General features: G+C 43.6%; 1 protein-coding gene across 1 annotated transcript in view; it reads right to left on the reverse strand.

The window, feature by feature from the left end:
• LOC124804792 (acetylcholine receptor subunit beta-like 2) overlaps positions 1 to 18,279 on the reverse strand; it is a 308,830-nt gene that overhangs the window by 16,414 nt on the left and 274,137 nt on the right. Inside the window, exon 11 of the mRNA XM_047265120.1 lies at positions 8,415 to 8,527. Coding sequence (XP_047121076.1) covers positions 8,415 to 8,527 — 113 coding nt within the window. The remainder of the gene's footprint in view (positions 1 to 8,414; positions 8,528 to 18,279) is intronic.

An 18,279-nucleotide genomic window follows, 5' to 3' on the forward strand; every position in this document is an offset into this window, starting at 1 on the left:
ACTCCCTTCCCAACCACTGCTTCCCTTTCATGTCCCTCGACTCTTATAACTGCCATCTGGTTTCTGTACAAATTGTAAATAGCCTTTCGCTCCCTGTATTTTACCCCTGCCACCTTTAGAATTTGAAAGAGAGTATTCCAGTCAACATTGTCAAAAGCTTTCTCTAAGTCTACAAATGCTAGAAACGTAGGTTTGCCTTTCCTTAATCTTTCTTCTAAGATTAATCGTAAGGTGAGTATTGCCTCACGTGTTCCAGTGTTTCTACGGAATCCAAACTGATCTTCCCCGAGGTTGGCTTCTACTAGTTTTTCCATTCGTCTGTAAAGAATTCGTGTTAATATTTTGCAGCTGTGACTTATTAAACTGATCGTTCGGTAATTTTCACATCTGTCAACACCTGCTTTCTTTGGGATTGGAATTATTGTATTCTTCTTGAAGTCTGAGGGTATTTCGCCTGTTTCATACATCTTGCTCACCAGATGGTAGAATTTTTTCAGGACTGGCTCTCCCAAGGCCGTCAGTAGTTCCAATGGAATGTTGTCTACTCCGGGGGCCTTGTTTCGACTCAGGCCTTTCAGTGCCCTGTCAAACTCTTCACGCAGTATCATATCTCCCATTTCATCTTCATCTACATCCTCTTCCATTTCCATAATATTGTCCTCAAGTACATCGCCCTTGTATAGACCCTCTATATACTCCTTCCACCTTTCTGCTTTCCCTACTTTGCTTAGAACTGGGTTTCCATCTGAGCTCTTGATATTCATACAAGTCGTTCTCTTATCTCCAAAGGTCTCTTTAATTTTCCTGTAGGCAGTATCTATCTTACCCCTAGTGAGATAGGCCTCTACATCCTTACATTTGTTCTCTAGCCATCCCTGCTTAGCCATTTTGCACTTCCTGTCAATCTCATTTTTGAGACGTTTGTATTCCTTTTTGCCTGCTTCATTTACTGCATTTTTATACTTTCTCCTTTCATCAATTAAATTCAATATTTCTGCTGTTACCCAAGGATTTCTACTAGCCCTCGTCTTTTTACCTACTTGATCCTCTGCTGCCTTCGCTACTTCATTCCTCAAAGCTACCCATTCTTCTTCTACTGTATTTCTTTCCCCCATTCCTGTTAATTGTTCCCTTATGCTCTCCCTGAAACTCTGTACAACCTCTGGTTCTTTCAGTTTATCCAGGTCCCATCTCCTTAAATTCCCACCTTTTTGCAGTTTCTTCAGTTTTAATCTACAGGTCATAACCAATAGATTGTGGTCAGAGTTCACATCTGCTCCTGGAAATGTCTTACACTTTAAAACCTGGTTCCTAAATCTCTGTCTTATATAATCTATCTGATACCTTTTAGTATCTCCAGGGTTCTTCCATGTATACAACCTTCTTTCATCATGAAAGAAGGAAGGGAGGGTAGTGGGACAACAAAAAAGGGATACAGGTGAGTGTAGAGGGATGTGGTGGGGAAGGGTTAAGGTTGGTAGGAGGGATAAATATCAGGGCAGATCTGATTCTCTGGGAGAGAGAGGTGGTTGAAGTTACGTTGAGACAGGATATGGAGTGTGTGGAGGTGTAGGGATGGAGGGATGTGTTGCTGAAGGTGTGGCAGCACACCAGTCTTTGTGATCAGAGGGGAGACAATGGGGTTATTGGAGACTAGTTTGCAGACAGTATAAGAGATGTGTAGGTGTTTGACGTACGTGAGGAGAGGTGGGTGGTGGTGTGGAGATCCACTCAACTTTGCATAACAAAGAATGGGTTGGATCAAGGTATTGTAAGTGTGGAGGATAGTGGAGGGGTGTAATCCCCAAGTTCGGCCTGTTAGTAGTTTTAGTCTATTGTGGGTTTCTGTTAGATGGTTAATAGGTGGGGGTTCCACGTTAGTTGCTGGGGAGGGCTAATCCAAGATATTTTAGTATGTTAGGTAGCTTGGAAGGACGGTTGTAAACGGTAAGGTAGACGTCATGAAGGCAGAAGGTTCAGACGGTTCGTCCTGGGTTTTGGAGGAACCTGTCGTTCAAAGGATTTGCAGAGAATTAAGAGTGTAAATTATGATTGCTAATCTGAGGAGCAGTCTGAAATTGTAGTCATATTTCTAAATGCGTATTTCCACGTGACTGATAAGCACATTCTAGGGTGAAAGGGAGAGTGAAAAAAGTGACCGAGTCAGGATTCCAACCACATGCTCTACCAGTAGACAGTAACACCAGAAGTGAATTACATCTCCCTTGTTGCGTTCTCGAGGCACTGCTGCTCTCTCGAGCTATGCCAGTTGTTCCCTAGGTGGCAACAGCATCGTTTTCACGACTTCATTTTAATTTATCATAATTCGGATAATTTGTGCAAAATATTTATAAATTATGTACAGAAACTTTCGTCATAAATCAGCATATGTATCAATCAACATCTGATCAAAATCCATTCCGCAGTTTATATGATTTGCCTGCATATAAAGATGGATGCTAGCAAGCGACTTTAGCTTCTATTTGGGTTGATGCATAAGTTGGTCGCATTCTTCCGTAAGTTTAGTAAACATGATGGATACAAAGAACAGAGACTCTAGTATTTGATAATACATTCTCCTCTACTGTTTACAACAGTCTGTCAACGCTGTGATAGCTTTTCGATTCCGTGACTGTAGAAACCACATGGTTTGGAGGCAAAGAACGGGTCGGGTCACGTTTGGAGCGGTTTTTGACCCGGAAAGGGAGTTCATTGAAGGTTATTCGATAGAGAGAGGAAAAGGTGAAAATCTGAGGACACAATATCAGGAGAATGGGGTAGCTGTTGAATGATTTATCAACTCAACTCCTGTATAGCGCTTTTTTGTTAGCCTAGCAAAATACAGGCTGGCGTTATCGTCGAGTAGTATCGCTTCACGTAGTCTTCCTGATCGTTGTTCTTAGACTGCGTCTACAAGACGTGTCAGATGTTGACAATAAATGTCAGCAAATGATGATTACACCTCAGGGAAGCAATTCACAGTATACCACACCATGGCTATTCCATCAGATGCGTAAAATTATTATTTGTGGACGTGTGGAGATCTTTGTACAAGGAGTTGCCGCTTTGTTTGAGTTCAACAGTGCCTTTCTTGTAAAGTAATAAAGCATTGCTGCACACCGACCAACGCAGCGCCGCAAAACGACATCAAGAAGGCGCTGACCCACGCGCCAGTAGAGGCAGCGCCACGCCTCCACGAAGGCAGAGTCCAGCGCTCCCTGCCAACACTGATTTAACCAGCCGGCCATCGCTGGTCGGCCCTGTGGTGTCACCGCCAGACACCACACTTGCTAGGTGGTAGCCTTTAAATCGGCCGCGGTCCGTTAGTATACGTCGGACCCGTGTGTCGCCACTATCAGTGATTGCAGACCGAGCGCCGCCACACGGCAGGACTAGAGAGACTTCCTAGCACTCGCCCCAGTTGTACAGCCGACTTTGCTAGCGATGGTTCATTGACAAAATACGCTCTCATTTGCCGAGACGATAGTTTAGCCTTCAGCTACGTCATTTGCTACGACCTAGCAAGGCGCCATTATCAGTTACTATTGATGCTGTAAAACATGTACCGTCAAGAGCGATGTTCACCAAATATGGATTAAAGTTAAGTATTCCAGCAGCTACGTACGTTTTTTGTTAGTCTCATTTCCTTGACCTGTTCCAGACCTCACGCCAGCCTGCGTGAGCTAAAACGCGTGCCTTTCGGCTTCCTCTCATAGTGGGTTGGCTGTCTTGCCAATCCACAACAGGCCCCATTTCGGTTGCAGACTTCGAAAGCCTCAGTTTTGCGAGTAGTAATAGTGTATAAATGTACCTGCAAGTAGGGAGCTCAGGAAGCCACTTCATAAAGAGAGAGGTAAAATGTTCAACTAATTTTCAAGTTTGATGTACAGATCATTTTGAATTCCTGCCACCGGGCATCGCATTTTCTTTCCTTCCTTGTTTGTGTCTCTGCTGATTTCCACAATAGCTGACACATTTGGCAATGAGGATAACAGAACCGATGCTCTTTGCGGCTCCATCACATTGCATCACTAAATTTCTCTCTTTTCTTTCAGAGGCGCATTGCTACTAATTGTTGTCTTTCTTCTATCTATAATTTGTTGCGGCGCTTCTCTCACTAAAATTGTCTCCAACCTGCTACCTACATCACCTGTGCCTACGTTTACGGCTACTGCTGGCATGGTCTAAGGCAGTTTATTCAGTTTCACAACCAGTAAATGTTGCCGCTGATGACAGCAGTGCAGCAGCTCACTGATGCAAAAGCCACTGCTGCATCAATTCCGTCACAACAGCCAGGCACATCCACAGCACCATCTCCTTGCCTTCCAACATTCTAGGCTTTGAATCACAAGCACGAGAAATGGAACGAGTACTGGGATCACTGTGCTACAGATTACGTGTAAGGTACTGGGAAACTTTCTCCTTTCTTGTCAATGACAGGCACAGGAGTTTATCACCTTACTCAGAAGTTACTCCCAACTGGTAGGCCGGAGTTGCTACTTCCTGAAGATTTGGTATCCACCCTTACTAAGTATTATGAGGTTCAGTTACAGGTTGCTGCAGCTCGTTATAAGTTCTTTCGTTTGCAGAAAACGCCAAAACAGACATACTGTCAGTGGGTCACTGAACTTCAGGGATCGACACGATAGTGTTGTTTCCAGTGTAGCTGTGGACAGTACTAGAATGACACAATGATTCGTGGTGCAATTACGTACAATGTGCCAGACAGTAGGAATCGTGAACAAATTCTCAAACATTCTCATGCTACTTTGAAACAAGTGTTACAGATTATTGAACATCAGGACTCGGGTGATAGAACCGTGGAAAACTGTGAGTCAGTTCCAATTTGCAGTGTCATGCAAAGCGACAAACAGGTTTGTCCCTGCAACCGACCGCCAAGCGCAAACAGGCCACTGAACTATGGACGAAGTAAGAAAGTGTCAGTGCGTGTGTCTGCTGTGAAATCAGGTCCCCGCTGCTTTCCCGTGCACAAACGACAATATTGCCCTTCGCTGACCACATCTTGCTATGCTTGCGGAAGACCAGGTCATTTACAGTCTGTGTGCGTACCACAGAAAGAGAAGTCTACCCATGTTCGCTCTCATAAGCACAAAGCATCTTTTCACGTAGTGCATGTAGTTTTTTTTAAGCCTGCTACCAGCACTAGTAGCCGGCCAGAGTGGCCGAGCGGTTCTAGGCGCTTCAGTCTGGAACCGCGCGACCGCTACGGTCGCAAGTTCGAATCCTGCCTTGGGCATGGATGTGTGTGATGTCCTTAGGTTGGTTAGGTTTAATTAGTTCTAAGTTCTAGGCGACTGATGACCTCCGAAGTTACGTCGCATAGTGCTCAGAGCCAGCCAACGCTACTTAGAATAGTTCCATTCTGTTCATATTACATGGACGACATTGTGGTGTCGGGATGTACACGTGAGGAACATATCAGTTTTCAAGTACCTTCAGCTGTAGGTTCGAAGTGTCGCCTGGACAAGCGTGCCTTTTTTCAGACTGAAATTCAGTACATACTCTCTGTTGTTAACAGCCGAGGTGTTTATCCCGTCCATTCACAATTGCTGGCCATCTGGGAATTCCCTGCCCAGCGGAACGTGACGGAATTGTAGTCAGTTTTCGGGAACATGACATATTATATCCGGTTTATACCTAACGCAGCGCAGATCGCGGCTCCGTTGTGTCTTTTGCGCCAGCAGAATGTGCCTCTTGTTTGTCCAAAGAGTGTCAGGATGCATTCCTGAAACTTAAAAATGCCTTGTTGAGTGACAGACGCCTTGCTCATTTCGATCCCGCTAAGCCTGTGGTTGTATCAATGGACGCTTCTTCTACGGAATTGGAGCTGTGCTCTCGCACAGATTTGGTTCACAGGACAGGCCGACTGCTTTCGCTTCCAACTTAATTAGCAAGACTCAAAGCAACTATTCGCAAGCCGAGAAGGAAGTGCTGGCGTGACAAAGTTTGACCGTTATCTGTTTTACCTAGCCACTTCAGTCTTTGTTTCATCCGTCTCAACCTCTCCCGCCACGGCTCCGAATCTGCAACGTTGGGCTTTGTTATTGTCACAATATCTGTGCGAAATATTGTACCGGCCATGCAAATGCTGACGCCCTGTCTCGCCTTCCTGTTGATTCTGATTCTGAATTCGATGCCGCTACCGCTTCTTGTTGTCAGATCGATGCGCAGGACACTGAACTTTTACAGACTTTTCCACTGAACTACACGAAGATTGCTCAGGCCACAGAAGCAGACAGTGCCTTGAATCTTTCGTTAGACTACATAGGTACTGCTTGGCTTCATTCAGTGAAACACATTCAGAATTCTTTTGTGCTCCGATATTTTACTCGTCCAGTACCGAGTGATCTTATTGCAGAATGACTCTGGAAAAGCAGATGTGCTTATTCCTAAAGTGTTCTAAAAGATGTGTAGCAGTTGCTCCACGCAAAAAAACAGTTGACCCGTCGGCACTGTACTTCACTGATCATGGACGCCCATATTGAACAGATCACGTCTCAACGTTGCACTTGTGCTGAAAATCGGCCCCGCCAAAAACGTTTTCATCTTGGCCAAAGTCTCAATCGCCATGGCAACAAGTGCTTATTGACTTTGCTGAATGAAACGCATTGGAGAACGTTATTATTAGCTAATGAACGCAGGATGGATCCATCCAAATAGTCGCTCACGTTAGCACGCTGCTTCGGGATTCAGGGAGGTGCGCTGGCCGCGGAGTGAATCCATTCAGCCGATTAACGACGAAGGTCAGTGCGGCGGACAGCCTGGATGTGATGATTAGGTGGTTTTCCCCATCCAACTATCTGAATACAGGGCTGGTACCCACATCCCACCTCAGTTACAAGACTGGCAAACATTTCGAAAACGTTCCCACCCTTTAACATGGATAATAGTACATGCAAACAGATAGGGTACACTTGGTCCCACAGGGAACAGGTGGGAGTGGTGGCGAGAGAAATGGTATCACACCACCCTATACGACTAGCACTGCGAAATCCAAATTAAAGTATGATACGAGATTTAGACTAGGAGAAAGAAAAAGAGAAGAAAATGCAAAATGTGCTGCTGTTGACGTACTCGACACGAAACTTTCCCAAGATAGCAACAAGCAACGCCACACAACGACAAGAGAGCCCCAGCGGCAGAGCAAGTCAGAAGTAAAGGAAGAAATAACTGTAGGTTACAGATGTGTGCAGTCAGACACCTATGTTATAGAAATTTATAGAAAAGCATTTGTATTTGCCCTGAGTTGTATATGTTATACGTACTCTCGACCGGTTTCGGTTATTTCAACCATCAGGTACAAAAATTATACCATCTTTTGGTTTAAAAATGCATTATCTCAGGCCTGAGATGGCTGTTGACTGTCAGGGGTGTATGTGTAACTTACTTAAGTTTTTCAAGACATTGTCTAAACCTGCTAATGTTGTATTCCACGTTTTTTTATTGTTACTGTTGGTATAAAAAGTGTCTGCTATGATAAATGTGCACTTTTAAGCCAACAGATGTTATAATTTTTCTTCCAGTTGATGATGGGTGAAATAACAGAAATTGGCCAAGAATAAATATAATATATACAGCTGATGTTTTTCTATAAATATCTCACAGTTGCAGCTAATTATGTGGACAAATTTTTCACATTCTAAAAATACCAAGAGCACAATGTAGCAGGAAGTTTTCGCCAAGAATCACAACGCTTTATTTCCAGATGCGATAGAGATTCCGACGATAGGAATTTAGTTCTCTTCAAGAACAACTCAGGAAAAAAGTATTTATTCCTGGTTTCAAATTTCAAAAGACACATTACTTACATATACTAAAAAACATAAATATGTTATCAGCTCCTGGATCAAGAGAACCACCGTCTGCTTGTCAGACGATTTCAGTATCTGCACTTCGTTAAGATTTCTGCTCTGACAAGTGTACTTGTTTACACAACGGACCAGTAAGACTGATCATAACATTTCTGACCTGATACACTGGAACCAGCTTTTATGAACAGTGAAAGAGAAGAATGTGTGGATAAGTCGGAGGAGGCAAGAAGGCCCTGAGAGATGTATGTACTTCTCACTTAGGGCTCAGAACACAGTTAGTTCACTGGACACTTGCACCGTCAGTGTGAAGAACACGAGTGTGTGGCTGTAGCAGAGGTCAAGAAACCGAGAAACAGTGGCTCTGTCTCGTGCGGTGGACGATTTTCTCCTAAAAACGGTCATACGAACCCTTAACCTGCACAAAACAGTTGTCTTTATTTTAAATTACTCGTAGTTGTACATTAATTTGCGTTTCAAACTCAGGAAAACACACGTATGGATGTTAGCTGTGGTACACTATATTCTGATGCAATTATTTGTCTCTATCGTTTGTTTACACAAACTGACGTCAGGGTCACGTACCTCATTGTCCTTGTCGGCGTCTTTGATGTGCTGGGCGATGAACCGCACACCCTCCAGGGCGGAGAGGATGTCCGGTGAGAGGTTGCGAGGCAGCGTGTTGTCCGAATCCGTCACTGCAACAGAGGCGAAGGAAAGAAAACTACAGAAGGCATTCCACTATGAATACTACCAACAGCTATATGACACGAGAATTGGGCGAACTGGAACAAACGCTGCTTTTCACAGCAGCAAGAAATGATCGCATATTTAGAAGAGTGTTGGGCTGAAATGTTCCATGTACCGATCGCACCTAACAGGTTGTTTCACCTTGATTCAGATGACTTACTGTGACTAACTTTTCTGTTTACAATTACAGGTACTTCATTTTCACTTAAATTAAGTAAATGGAATAAAAAACTAGAAAACAATATTTTCTTAATGGAGTAACCAAGTTCATACAATCTTCTAATTTTCTCCTTCGTAGAGAGCACTAGTTTTGTCCATGAAGGTTTTCGTAGTGTGTTAAGCGAGCTAAAATCTTCTACCGTCTCCTGCCGCATAAGATGATAGTGTAAGCACGACGTATCGGAAACACTGTCCTCTCTTCCAATCTCCTGGCGAAGTGCCGGCGCCACATAGTAATGTAGGTGTCGGTAGCGAGCATTTAGATCTCGCAACGGAAGCTGAAAGTGCGGTAGCAGCTTGCTACATTGTTTGCATAGACCTTCGTGATGCTGGCTGCTGCCCCTCTCTTGTTATGGCCACAAAGACTGCTTGCTAACTTGTGCTGAGAGCAAAACTATTATCTCAATTAATAACATTCATCGACATTCGTATCTCTGCTGTCTCCAATAAATCGTGCTCACACTCTGAACTTACGCAGCAAACAACCGATGGAGATTTTACAGCACTGGTTTTGTCTTAAATTTCTATTTACAGGTGATTATTGACAGTTTTTGCTATATCTTTTTAATGCATTACAACATCGTATGTGTCTTAGCTAGGAACCGGTGATTTGAAATACTGCCGTTTTTGTCTCAGTTAGACACTATGTTATTAGGCTTTTCTTCTGGGTTGGGGGGAGATGTCACGAGTGTTCAGACTGGTTTGATGGTGCCTGTCATTATTCCCTCTCTTTCTTTACATCTTCTCCTCCCTCTCTCTGTCTATCACTTCCTCTTCCCTCTCCATCTCCCCCTTACCCCTCTCTCTGTTCGTCTGCTCCCTTATCCCTTTGTGTGCTGTCCTAAAAGACCGACTGCACACCGACCAAAGCAACGCCATAAGACGGCATCAAGAAAGTGCTGACCTGTGCGCCAATGGAAAGAGCGGGCAGCGCCATACCTCCAGGAGTGACAGAGTTCAGCGCCCCCTCTCAATGCCAATTTAACCAGCCGCCCATCGGTTGTCGTCCCAGTTCGGTCGCAGACTTCAAGAGCATCCATACTGAGTAATAGCAAGACGATACATAGCTTACGTTCTGCGAGTAGTAGTAGTGCATAAAAGTACTTGCATGTAAAAGGCACAGGAAGCAGCTTCAAGCCACGTCATAATGAGAAGTAATGTTACTTTCCTTTTTAGAAATAAAAGGTTCTAATAATTTGGAACTCTCATGTGCAGATAATTTTGGATTCCTGTCACAGGCGATACTTTCTTGCGCTGGTGCTGACTTCCACACTAGCTGTCACAACACTCTCTGCCTCCCCCTCGCCCCTCTTTCTGTTCATCTGCTTCTCCTCACTGTACTTTTTATCTACCCTTCTCTCTGTCCATCTCCTCTACCCCTGTATCTGTCTCCATCTCGTTCTTCCTCTTCTCTCTATGCTCATCTCCTCCTCCCTCTTATCTGTCTCCATTTCCTCCTTCCAACCCACTCCATGTCCATCTCCTCCACCCCTTCTCTACCCATCACCACTTTATCATCCCTATCCCAATAGAAACTTGATGGTTCTCACCCCACAGTATTTCTTTCCAAATAATAAGTAATATGTGTAGCACGCTTGAATGACGTCAGTTGAGGAGATTAGGGGGAGGTGTTTCGTTTTGACGCGTATCGATGTTTATGGTGATATATTTGCTGAACTGTGTGTCGTACAATGATATAATTTTGCAGGAACATTCAGTGGTATGTGTGAATAACGTCTACAAAAATACGTTGAGAATGGACTTAGTTTAGCAGTATAGAAGTAATAAATTAAATTCAGTTTTACTGAACGAACAGCGAAAATATAGTAAGCGATAAACGTATTCACTCCCATCATTTTGTGTGCGACGTCACCGAGAAAAAGTCTCGTGAAAGTTTGAAATTATGTGTAAAATTTGTTGCAAGTCACTAAGTGCTCTCATTCTCCAACATTGGAAGAATAAAGTCCGGCTATTGACGTGCCGTGTGCTACGTCACCTCTCCATCCCCACTACTTTAAGAGGTAGATGGTTCTTGTCCGCACAGTGGTTTTTTTCTAGGCAGTTAAGTGATACGTGTAGCAAGTTTGATTGAAATCGGTCGAGTGATTAATCAGAGATGTGAAACATACATACATACATTTTTATAACGTATTCAGATTAAGGCTTCTGTTTGATTTCAGCAGACTTCACTTAGCGAGGTCCTCTTTGGATGCTCCAGTCTGATTTCTATGACTACTTTGATGCGTCTGTAGTGTGCTGTTGTGCCAAGGTAGTAGAATTCCTGCACTTCATGGTCAAAACTTTTAAGGTTACTCCCCAGTACATCTACATCTACATCCATACTCCGCAAGCCACCTGTCGGAGTGTGGCGGAGGGTACCTTGAGTACCTCTATCGGTTCTCCCTTCTATTCCAGTCTCGTATTGTTCGTGGAAAGAAAGATTGTCGGTATGCCTCTGTGTGGGCTTTAATCTCTCTGATTTTATCCTCATGGTCTCTTCGCGAGGGAGCAATATACTGCTTGAGTCTTCGGTGAAGGTATGTTCTCGAAACTTCAACAAAAGCCCGTACCGAGCTACTGAGCGTCTCTCTTACAGAGTCTTCCACTGGAGTTTATCTAACATCTCCGTAACGCTTTCGCAACTACTAAATAAACCTGTCTATCTTTGATTTACCTCCAATATACATTCTATGCACCATTAGATCATTAGATTGTTCATTGCTATCAACGGGTCCCTCAATTGAAAACATCGGCTGTAAACAATGTTAAACGATATTTTGACTGTTTCGAGAAATCGCGCGGTAAAATTTCTGTCAATTCCCGTAAACAAGATATTGCATGTGCATCCAGTATTAACTTTGTACCTAGGTAAGTCATTGTTTTCACATATATGTACCGCAGCGACGTATTTCTAAAATGGTAAATTCTACCCACAGTTCTATTTTTAAAATTTTATCAGTGGGTACTTAACATTGTTTACTTGCAAACCGAGTGCACTTAATATCAGTTACAATTGTCTTCTCACTGTTTACTTGATGGAAGAGTCAACGAAAAATTACTCGAAACTAAAACACAAATTGAAAAGGTCCTTTTACGGGTAAAACTTTTTGCCGGTAAACAAACCTGTCAGTATGCATATTCGGACATTATAGCAATTCAACTGCCAGAAACTCCTAAATATGCACTGCTTGGCGTCTTCACTTATACACTCTGAACGCTTTTGAGAGCATTCACTTGGAGGGTCTATACGTTTTCATTCGTCAACACCCTCCTTTCTCCTGTATGTTTTGTATTCCTTTGCCTCATTGCTGTTTGTCTTCATTTGTTCCTGGATATCCCATGTTTAAGCCTCTTCCGATTTCTCTGTCCGCTCTGCTGATTATTTGCATCAACTGTTAATACCTGTAAAATGTCCGAACCTGCTGCATTTTTGGTAGGATGCACTTCTGTGGTTTTTCCTCTGAACCCAAAAAAATTCAGATCTGTAAGCTTAACATCCTCTACATATCTCAGAATAATCTCATGCCCAAAAGTAGTATAGATATTTCGTAGCATATACTCATCAACATCCTCATACATACGCCAGATATACGAATAAATACACACGTAATACCAGCTGTGTAGGATATATAAATGAGGTAGTAACGCTCGTAAGCAGGTAAATAGTTTACTTGTGTTCATACGCTTTTCAAGGTATGGATACAGCTGTAGATAACGCTTTATATGAAACCAATGCAAGCATCTTACTACAACAATGTTGGTGACGGCGCTAAACATGCCTGTCATTGTACTGTGACTACGGGAAGTGACCGGACCAGTTCACCGGAAAAGTACCTTTTTTATGCGCATTTCCGTTCAGGAACATACGGAAGATGTTTATCGGATTCATATGTATCCTCTGATTCGTACAACTCGTTTGTGGAAAGCATTCTCTTGTCACGGCCACTGCACACATTACGATTACAAGCAGTCAGGTTTGTGACACGCACCGCTGTTTATACTTGCACATCCTGTCAAAGTCACCACAAGCTAAAATCTGAATTTCGAGATAGAGCAGCCACCTCTGGAATTACTGTGTAACTTCCAACAAATAGGCTACAGCACATCATTTATTATGTTCTGCAATAAATCAGTTTCCCATTTAATGTCGCTTTACACAGGTGACACCCGAGGTCATCAATTCTGCTTCGCTTTCGTAGTGGATGGCAATGTCAGCAGCGAATCATATCTTTGATATATGTTCCCCTGAATTTTAATCCCACTTGTGAATCGTTCTCATATTTACGTTATTCTCCCTGTGTACAGGTTCAACGTCAAAAAAAAAAAAAAAAAAAATGGTTCAAATGGCTCTGAGCACTATGCGACTTAACTTCTGAGGTCATCAGTCGCCTAGAACTTAGAACTAAGTAAACCTAACTAACCTAAGGACATCACACACATCCATGCCCGAGGCAGGATTCGAACCTGCGACCGGAGCGGTCGCTCGGTTCCAGACTGCAGCGCCTAGAACCGCACGGCCACTCCGGCCGGCAGGTTCAACGTCGAAAGGGCAGTGACCAACCACATCTCCAGTACTGGTTCGTTTATTGCTACTCCAGGTCTCACATAGGCTGTGAGGGGCCAATCACCTATGAGTTGAGTCTGTTCTGTTCGTGTGTATAGTTTTGCTAGTGTCGTCAAGACCTCCTTCTGTGTGTGTTCATCATCATCTCCTTGCATATAATGGGTTTACTTTCACCGCCTCTCTCTTACAGCACAACTGCCGCAGCCATCACTGCATGGAGGACTTCATCTGACCCACCACCACATGTCCACCCCCTTTCCCACAGTTTCTTCTCCATCCATAGTCAAATCAGCTACCTACCCTCCCCTCCTCAGCATCCCCACCATCTCCTCACTCTCACTACTGTAATCATGAAGCCTGACCCTGACATCACGACAGAGGAGGTGGTCACTGAACTCGATTGCCTGCCATATCTTCAATGACTCCAGTCCCACCTTCGTCATGCTTGTATACATGGAGCCAGCTACTGTCACTGATTGTCTCCTCATCTTCAACTGCCACCACAGAGTCAAACCCTCCAAATCCCTCCCTCAATTTTACTGATGTCAAAAACGCCTTCTATATAATCATCACCTCACTCCTAATTGTAAGAATCCTCCCACCTGCCCCCACTGTACGCACTCCCACTTCCTTAAACAATGTCACAAGCTAGGTTCCCCCACCCCACATGCAACACCTGCTATGATGCTCACTCTACCAACACTGCCAAGTGCAATGCCAAATCCCCCCATCAAACCTGCATTAACTGTGCCTGTCCATCCTACTGAGCATCTCAGCCATCTGAACAATTCCCTCCACCCATCATTCATTTCCTTACCACGTCCTCTAAAATAACCACCGCTTGTAACGACCACACACACTTCAGTATCTCCCTTGCTGCTCACTCTGTATTCCATCTCAACACTCAATCCACATATCCCCAAAACCAATCCACTTAACCTTCACCCTTGCATAAACCTCTCCACCCCTAGCCCATGCAACCCACTTCCTAGGCTCTCACCATGGCATGACAGCACTACAGCAACATCTGTTCCCTACTCACCAACATGTCCTTTCCCTGCACAACATTGATACCTTCCTCCCCAATGAATCCTTCCTCCATCAAAACCGCAGCATCTGCACCTCTCCCTATATCCTCCACGGCACTGATAACCCCCTTCTCCAATCGAGAGGTGGAGTAGCAATTAACCATTACAGGAACATCAACACTGCATCACAGCCCCTAATCAGTAAACCCTATAAACACCTTATCCTTAGCATCTTCTTCAAAATCCTGTCACCTATCTCACAATATACATTGACCCACCTATCCCACATACTATGAATGACTCACTCACATCGACTGTATACCTACTCCAACAATAGTGTTGTTGACAACCTCAACATGCATTGCACATTCCCTGCAGAACTCCAGTAGTGGCGCCAGTTTTCAAACTCCCTCTTAAGTGACATAGTCCCCCTACCACAGCACATCCATCCTGCAAGTAACACCATGCTGCATGTCGTCCTAGCATCACCCAAACGCCTTGGTCACCGCATTGCAGAGGCCCTCGATTCAATAGGAAGGAACCGCCTACCTGCCCTCATCACAAACTCCTACACACTACCCAGTCGCCATGCACCCCACCTCAAACTCCATCCAAAAGTTGTACATCACTGCCCCCATGTCAACTGTAATGCCTACTAGGAATCTATAAATATCCAGACAGGAAGCAACCACCTAACCTTTCAGCAACACACTGATATCCACCATGCCACAGCCTTCCTGCAGAAGGCCTTGTCAGATGCGATCCCTCCCCTCATAACTACTGAAGTCATACAACCTCATGTTCCACTCTCTCATTACAAGCTGTATTCCTTCTCCATGAATCCATCGCTTATATTGCTCCTTCCTGTTGACTCATGGCCCAGATACACTTACACACCACTGGCAAATACTGCAAAACATTATAAATTTACTCAATGCCAAAAAGTACTGGACTGTCGCTAGACATGCACCAGACTCAATGCTATTCTCCCAGTTAACTCTTCCAATTACTGGAAACCATTCCATTGAGTTACAGGCACTCATCTCATCCCTCAGTATGCAATGCTTCACAACAGTTATCCCTTACCTGACGACTTGAGCAAAGCCAATCACTTAGCATCCTATCTCTCTGACATCTTCTCCACTTTAACGAGCCTCACTTTGACTACTCCCAATACCCTACTGCCCACAGATGCACACACACCACAGTCCCACCCTGGATCTCAGCTTCTGCTACTTGAACAGCTTACCATGAATAGAATTACACACTCCCAACACAGCACAGGACATAAAACAAGTACTTCACAGAAAACGTAACACATCCCTGGACCACTAGCGTATCACCTATCAATACCTCAAACAATCTACTGTCTCGATCTGTGGAAAACTTCCAAAGTCCTACTTTTCCTCAAAGTGAACGAACTCCCCTCCTGATGACTCATTATTCCGCCCCATCTACCACATCTCAGCGTTTAGCAATCCATTGTCTCCTGATACATCCACTGACATCTGCACCAACACCATCTGCATCCTATTATCCAATGTAGGTTGCCCCCTCTGCTGATGATCAACTTCTGAACTTCACCCATCTCCTGTCGCAATAGCTCAGCAACAGTAAGTCTTCCATCTTTTTTTCCCTGGAGAAAGCTTAGGACTGTGTATATCATTTCGGTCTCCTTTCAAACATCAGACTTATGCACTGCCAATCAACCATATCTACCTAATTGCATCCTTCCTATCCAGTCACCCATCCTACATCATCATTAACAGTATCAATTCCTGTACCTTCCAACCCACTCTAAGAGTGCCCCAAGGCTCAGTCTCTCATCTCTCATTTACCTCTTACACACTGCTAAGACACCCAAACCATCGCCACCTATCCACTTCCTTCAGTATGCTGATGTCACCACTTTCCTCACCCTCTCTCCTATGCTCCAGAAATCCCAACGATATCTTCAAATCCACCTTAATCAGTTTACCTTCTGGTGTAACCAATGGCTCTTTAGGATTAACCTCTCCAAATCCCAGGCATTAATTACAGGACGCACTGCCTACACCTTTTGTCTCCACGACATCTACCCATTCAGCTAACTAACACTCTAAAATACCTAGGACTAACCTTCAAATGGTAACTGACATGGAATCCTAACCTGCTAACTATACACAGCGTACTAAAACTACTAACTGGCTGAGCATGGGGACTACACCCCTTCACTGTCCCTCACACATACAAGTCCCTGAGCTATCCCATTCTTTGCTATTGAAATGTTGCGTGGATATCTGCCTCGCACAAGTTCTACAAGCCCCACCAGATTGTCGAAAACCATGCTTTCTGCCTCGCTTTCTGCATCCGCTTACCTTCCCCCACAAGGATCCCATATCAACTAATCAAATTTTCACCTCTCCTCACTCACTTGAACACTTCTACATAACGTACACCATCTACAAACCCATTTCCAACAATCCTATTATATCCCCTCTCCTTTCCAACCGTAGTGTGCTGCCGTGCCTCTGCCTGAAAATTCCAACAACTCTTCTCTTGCACAATGTCCACGTTCTCTCTCAAAGAAATTTCAGCCATCTCCCTCTCCCGCACCACGAAGTCTGTCCCACCATATACCCATCCTACCAACTCTAAATCCAGTAAATCCACTGCACCCTCTCAATACCTGTCCCCCCAGGAACTCCCTCCTTCCCTCACCACACCTCGTACTTTTCTCCTTCCCTGTCGTTTCCCACCCCCTTTCTTATCAAATGTATGGATGCCAATAACAAATATCCCTCTTTGCTCGTCCCCCATAGCCACCTCTGTCTCATCACCACCTCTTACCAGTCCTTAGTCATCACTACTACTCTTTTATCTGCCTCCATTCCCACATTTATCTTTTCAGTTTTAGTGAAAGTGTACAGCGATCCCTCTTTAATTGTCAGTGTCTCTTCTGTCGTGATCAGTGTTTTTCAAGTGTTTATTGTTCTTCAGGTATTTTTCAGTTTTTTTAACCGTGCTGTCAGTCCACATTTCTATCACTGTTTTTAAACTATTCATGAATATTGAATTATTTCTCACATTCTTCCATTAATTCCACCTTTTAAAATAATTTTAAATTCAAGGTATTAATGTCTTCTTATTTTCTGTTTAGCATCTAAGTTAGTGAATAATGTCTACCGCATGAAGAGTGGGTTCAGCCCACCGCTGCCAGTCCAGCCCCACCCACCGACACCCAAATGGGACGATGGCTATGAAATAACACTAAAGGGAAAAACACAGGTTGAACAGTTGGTAGAATGACTATATCATTTCCTTATATCCCCTTTAATCAGAATAGCTCTTCGACGTTTTCCACTTTCATTTTCCATCTTCTTATAATCCGATGTTCTCATTCCAGTCTCACTGATTTTAGACAGTAACCTGAAAAATAATTTGTCTTCCAATTTATTTTCAAGCCTTCTATAGCACTATTACATTTCCCTCCTGCTGATATACGTATTAAGTAATAAAAATTGCTCTCTCCCTATTGTATCAAATTTTACATAACGAGCCTCTACGAACTTCCGTATGTGTTGTTGGCAAGAAGGAGAATTCAGTTCATAAACAAGGCTAGGAGGACAGCAGATTTATTAAGGAACCCTCAAAGTTTGCGAAATAGTACAAAAGTTGGAAGTTACTGAATATAGCAATGTCCTGCTAACGAAAAACGTTTCATGATAAAATAAATTAAAATGGAGACAAAGAATGAATTCTCAGTCACATAAATTAATGTGAACCAATGTGTTTTTAGTTTTTCATAATATTAAACGTCTACGGTATTCGTACATGAAATACTCTGTACTAATTGGTTGCAACAGATAGATTAGAAAAATAAAACCGTAAACGCATGTTAACGAGGAGA

The sequence above is a fragment of the Schistocerca piceifrons genome, chromosome 7 (assembly GCF_021461385.2).
Source record: "Schistocerca piceifrons isolate TAMUIC-IGC-003096 chromosome 7, iqSchPice1.1, whole genome shotgun sequence".
NCBI classification, from domain to species: Eukaryota; Metazoa; Arthropoda; class Insecta; order Orthoptera; family Acrididae; genus Schistocerca; species Schistocerca piceifrons.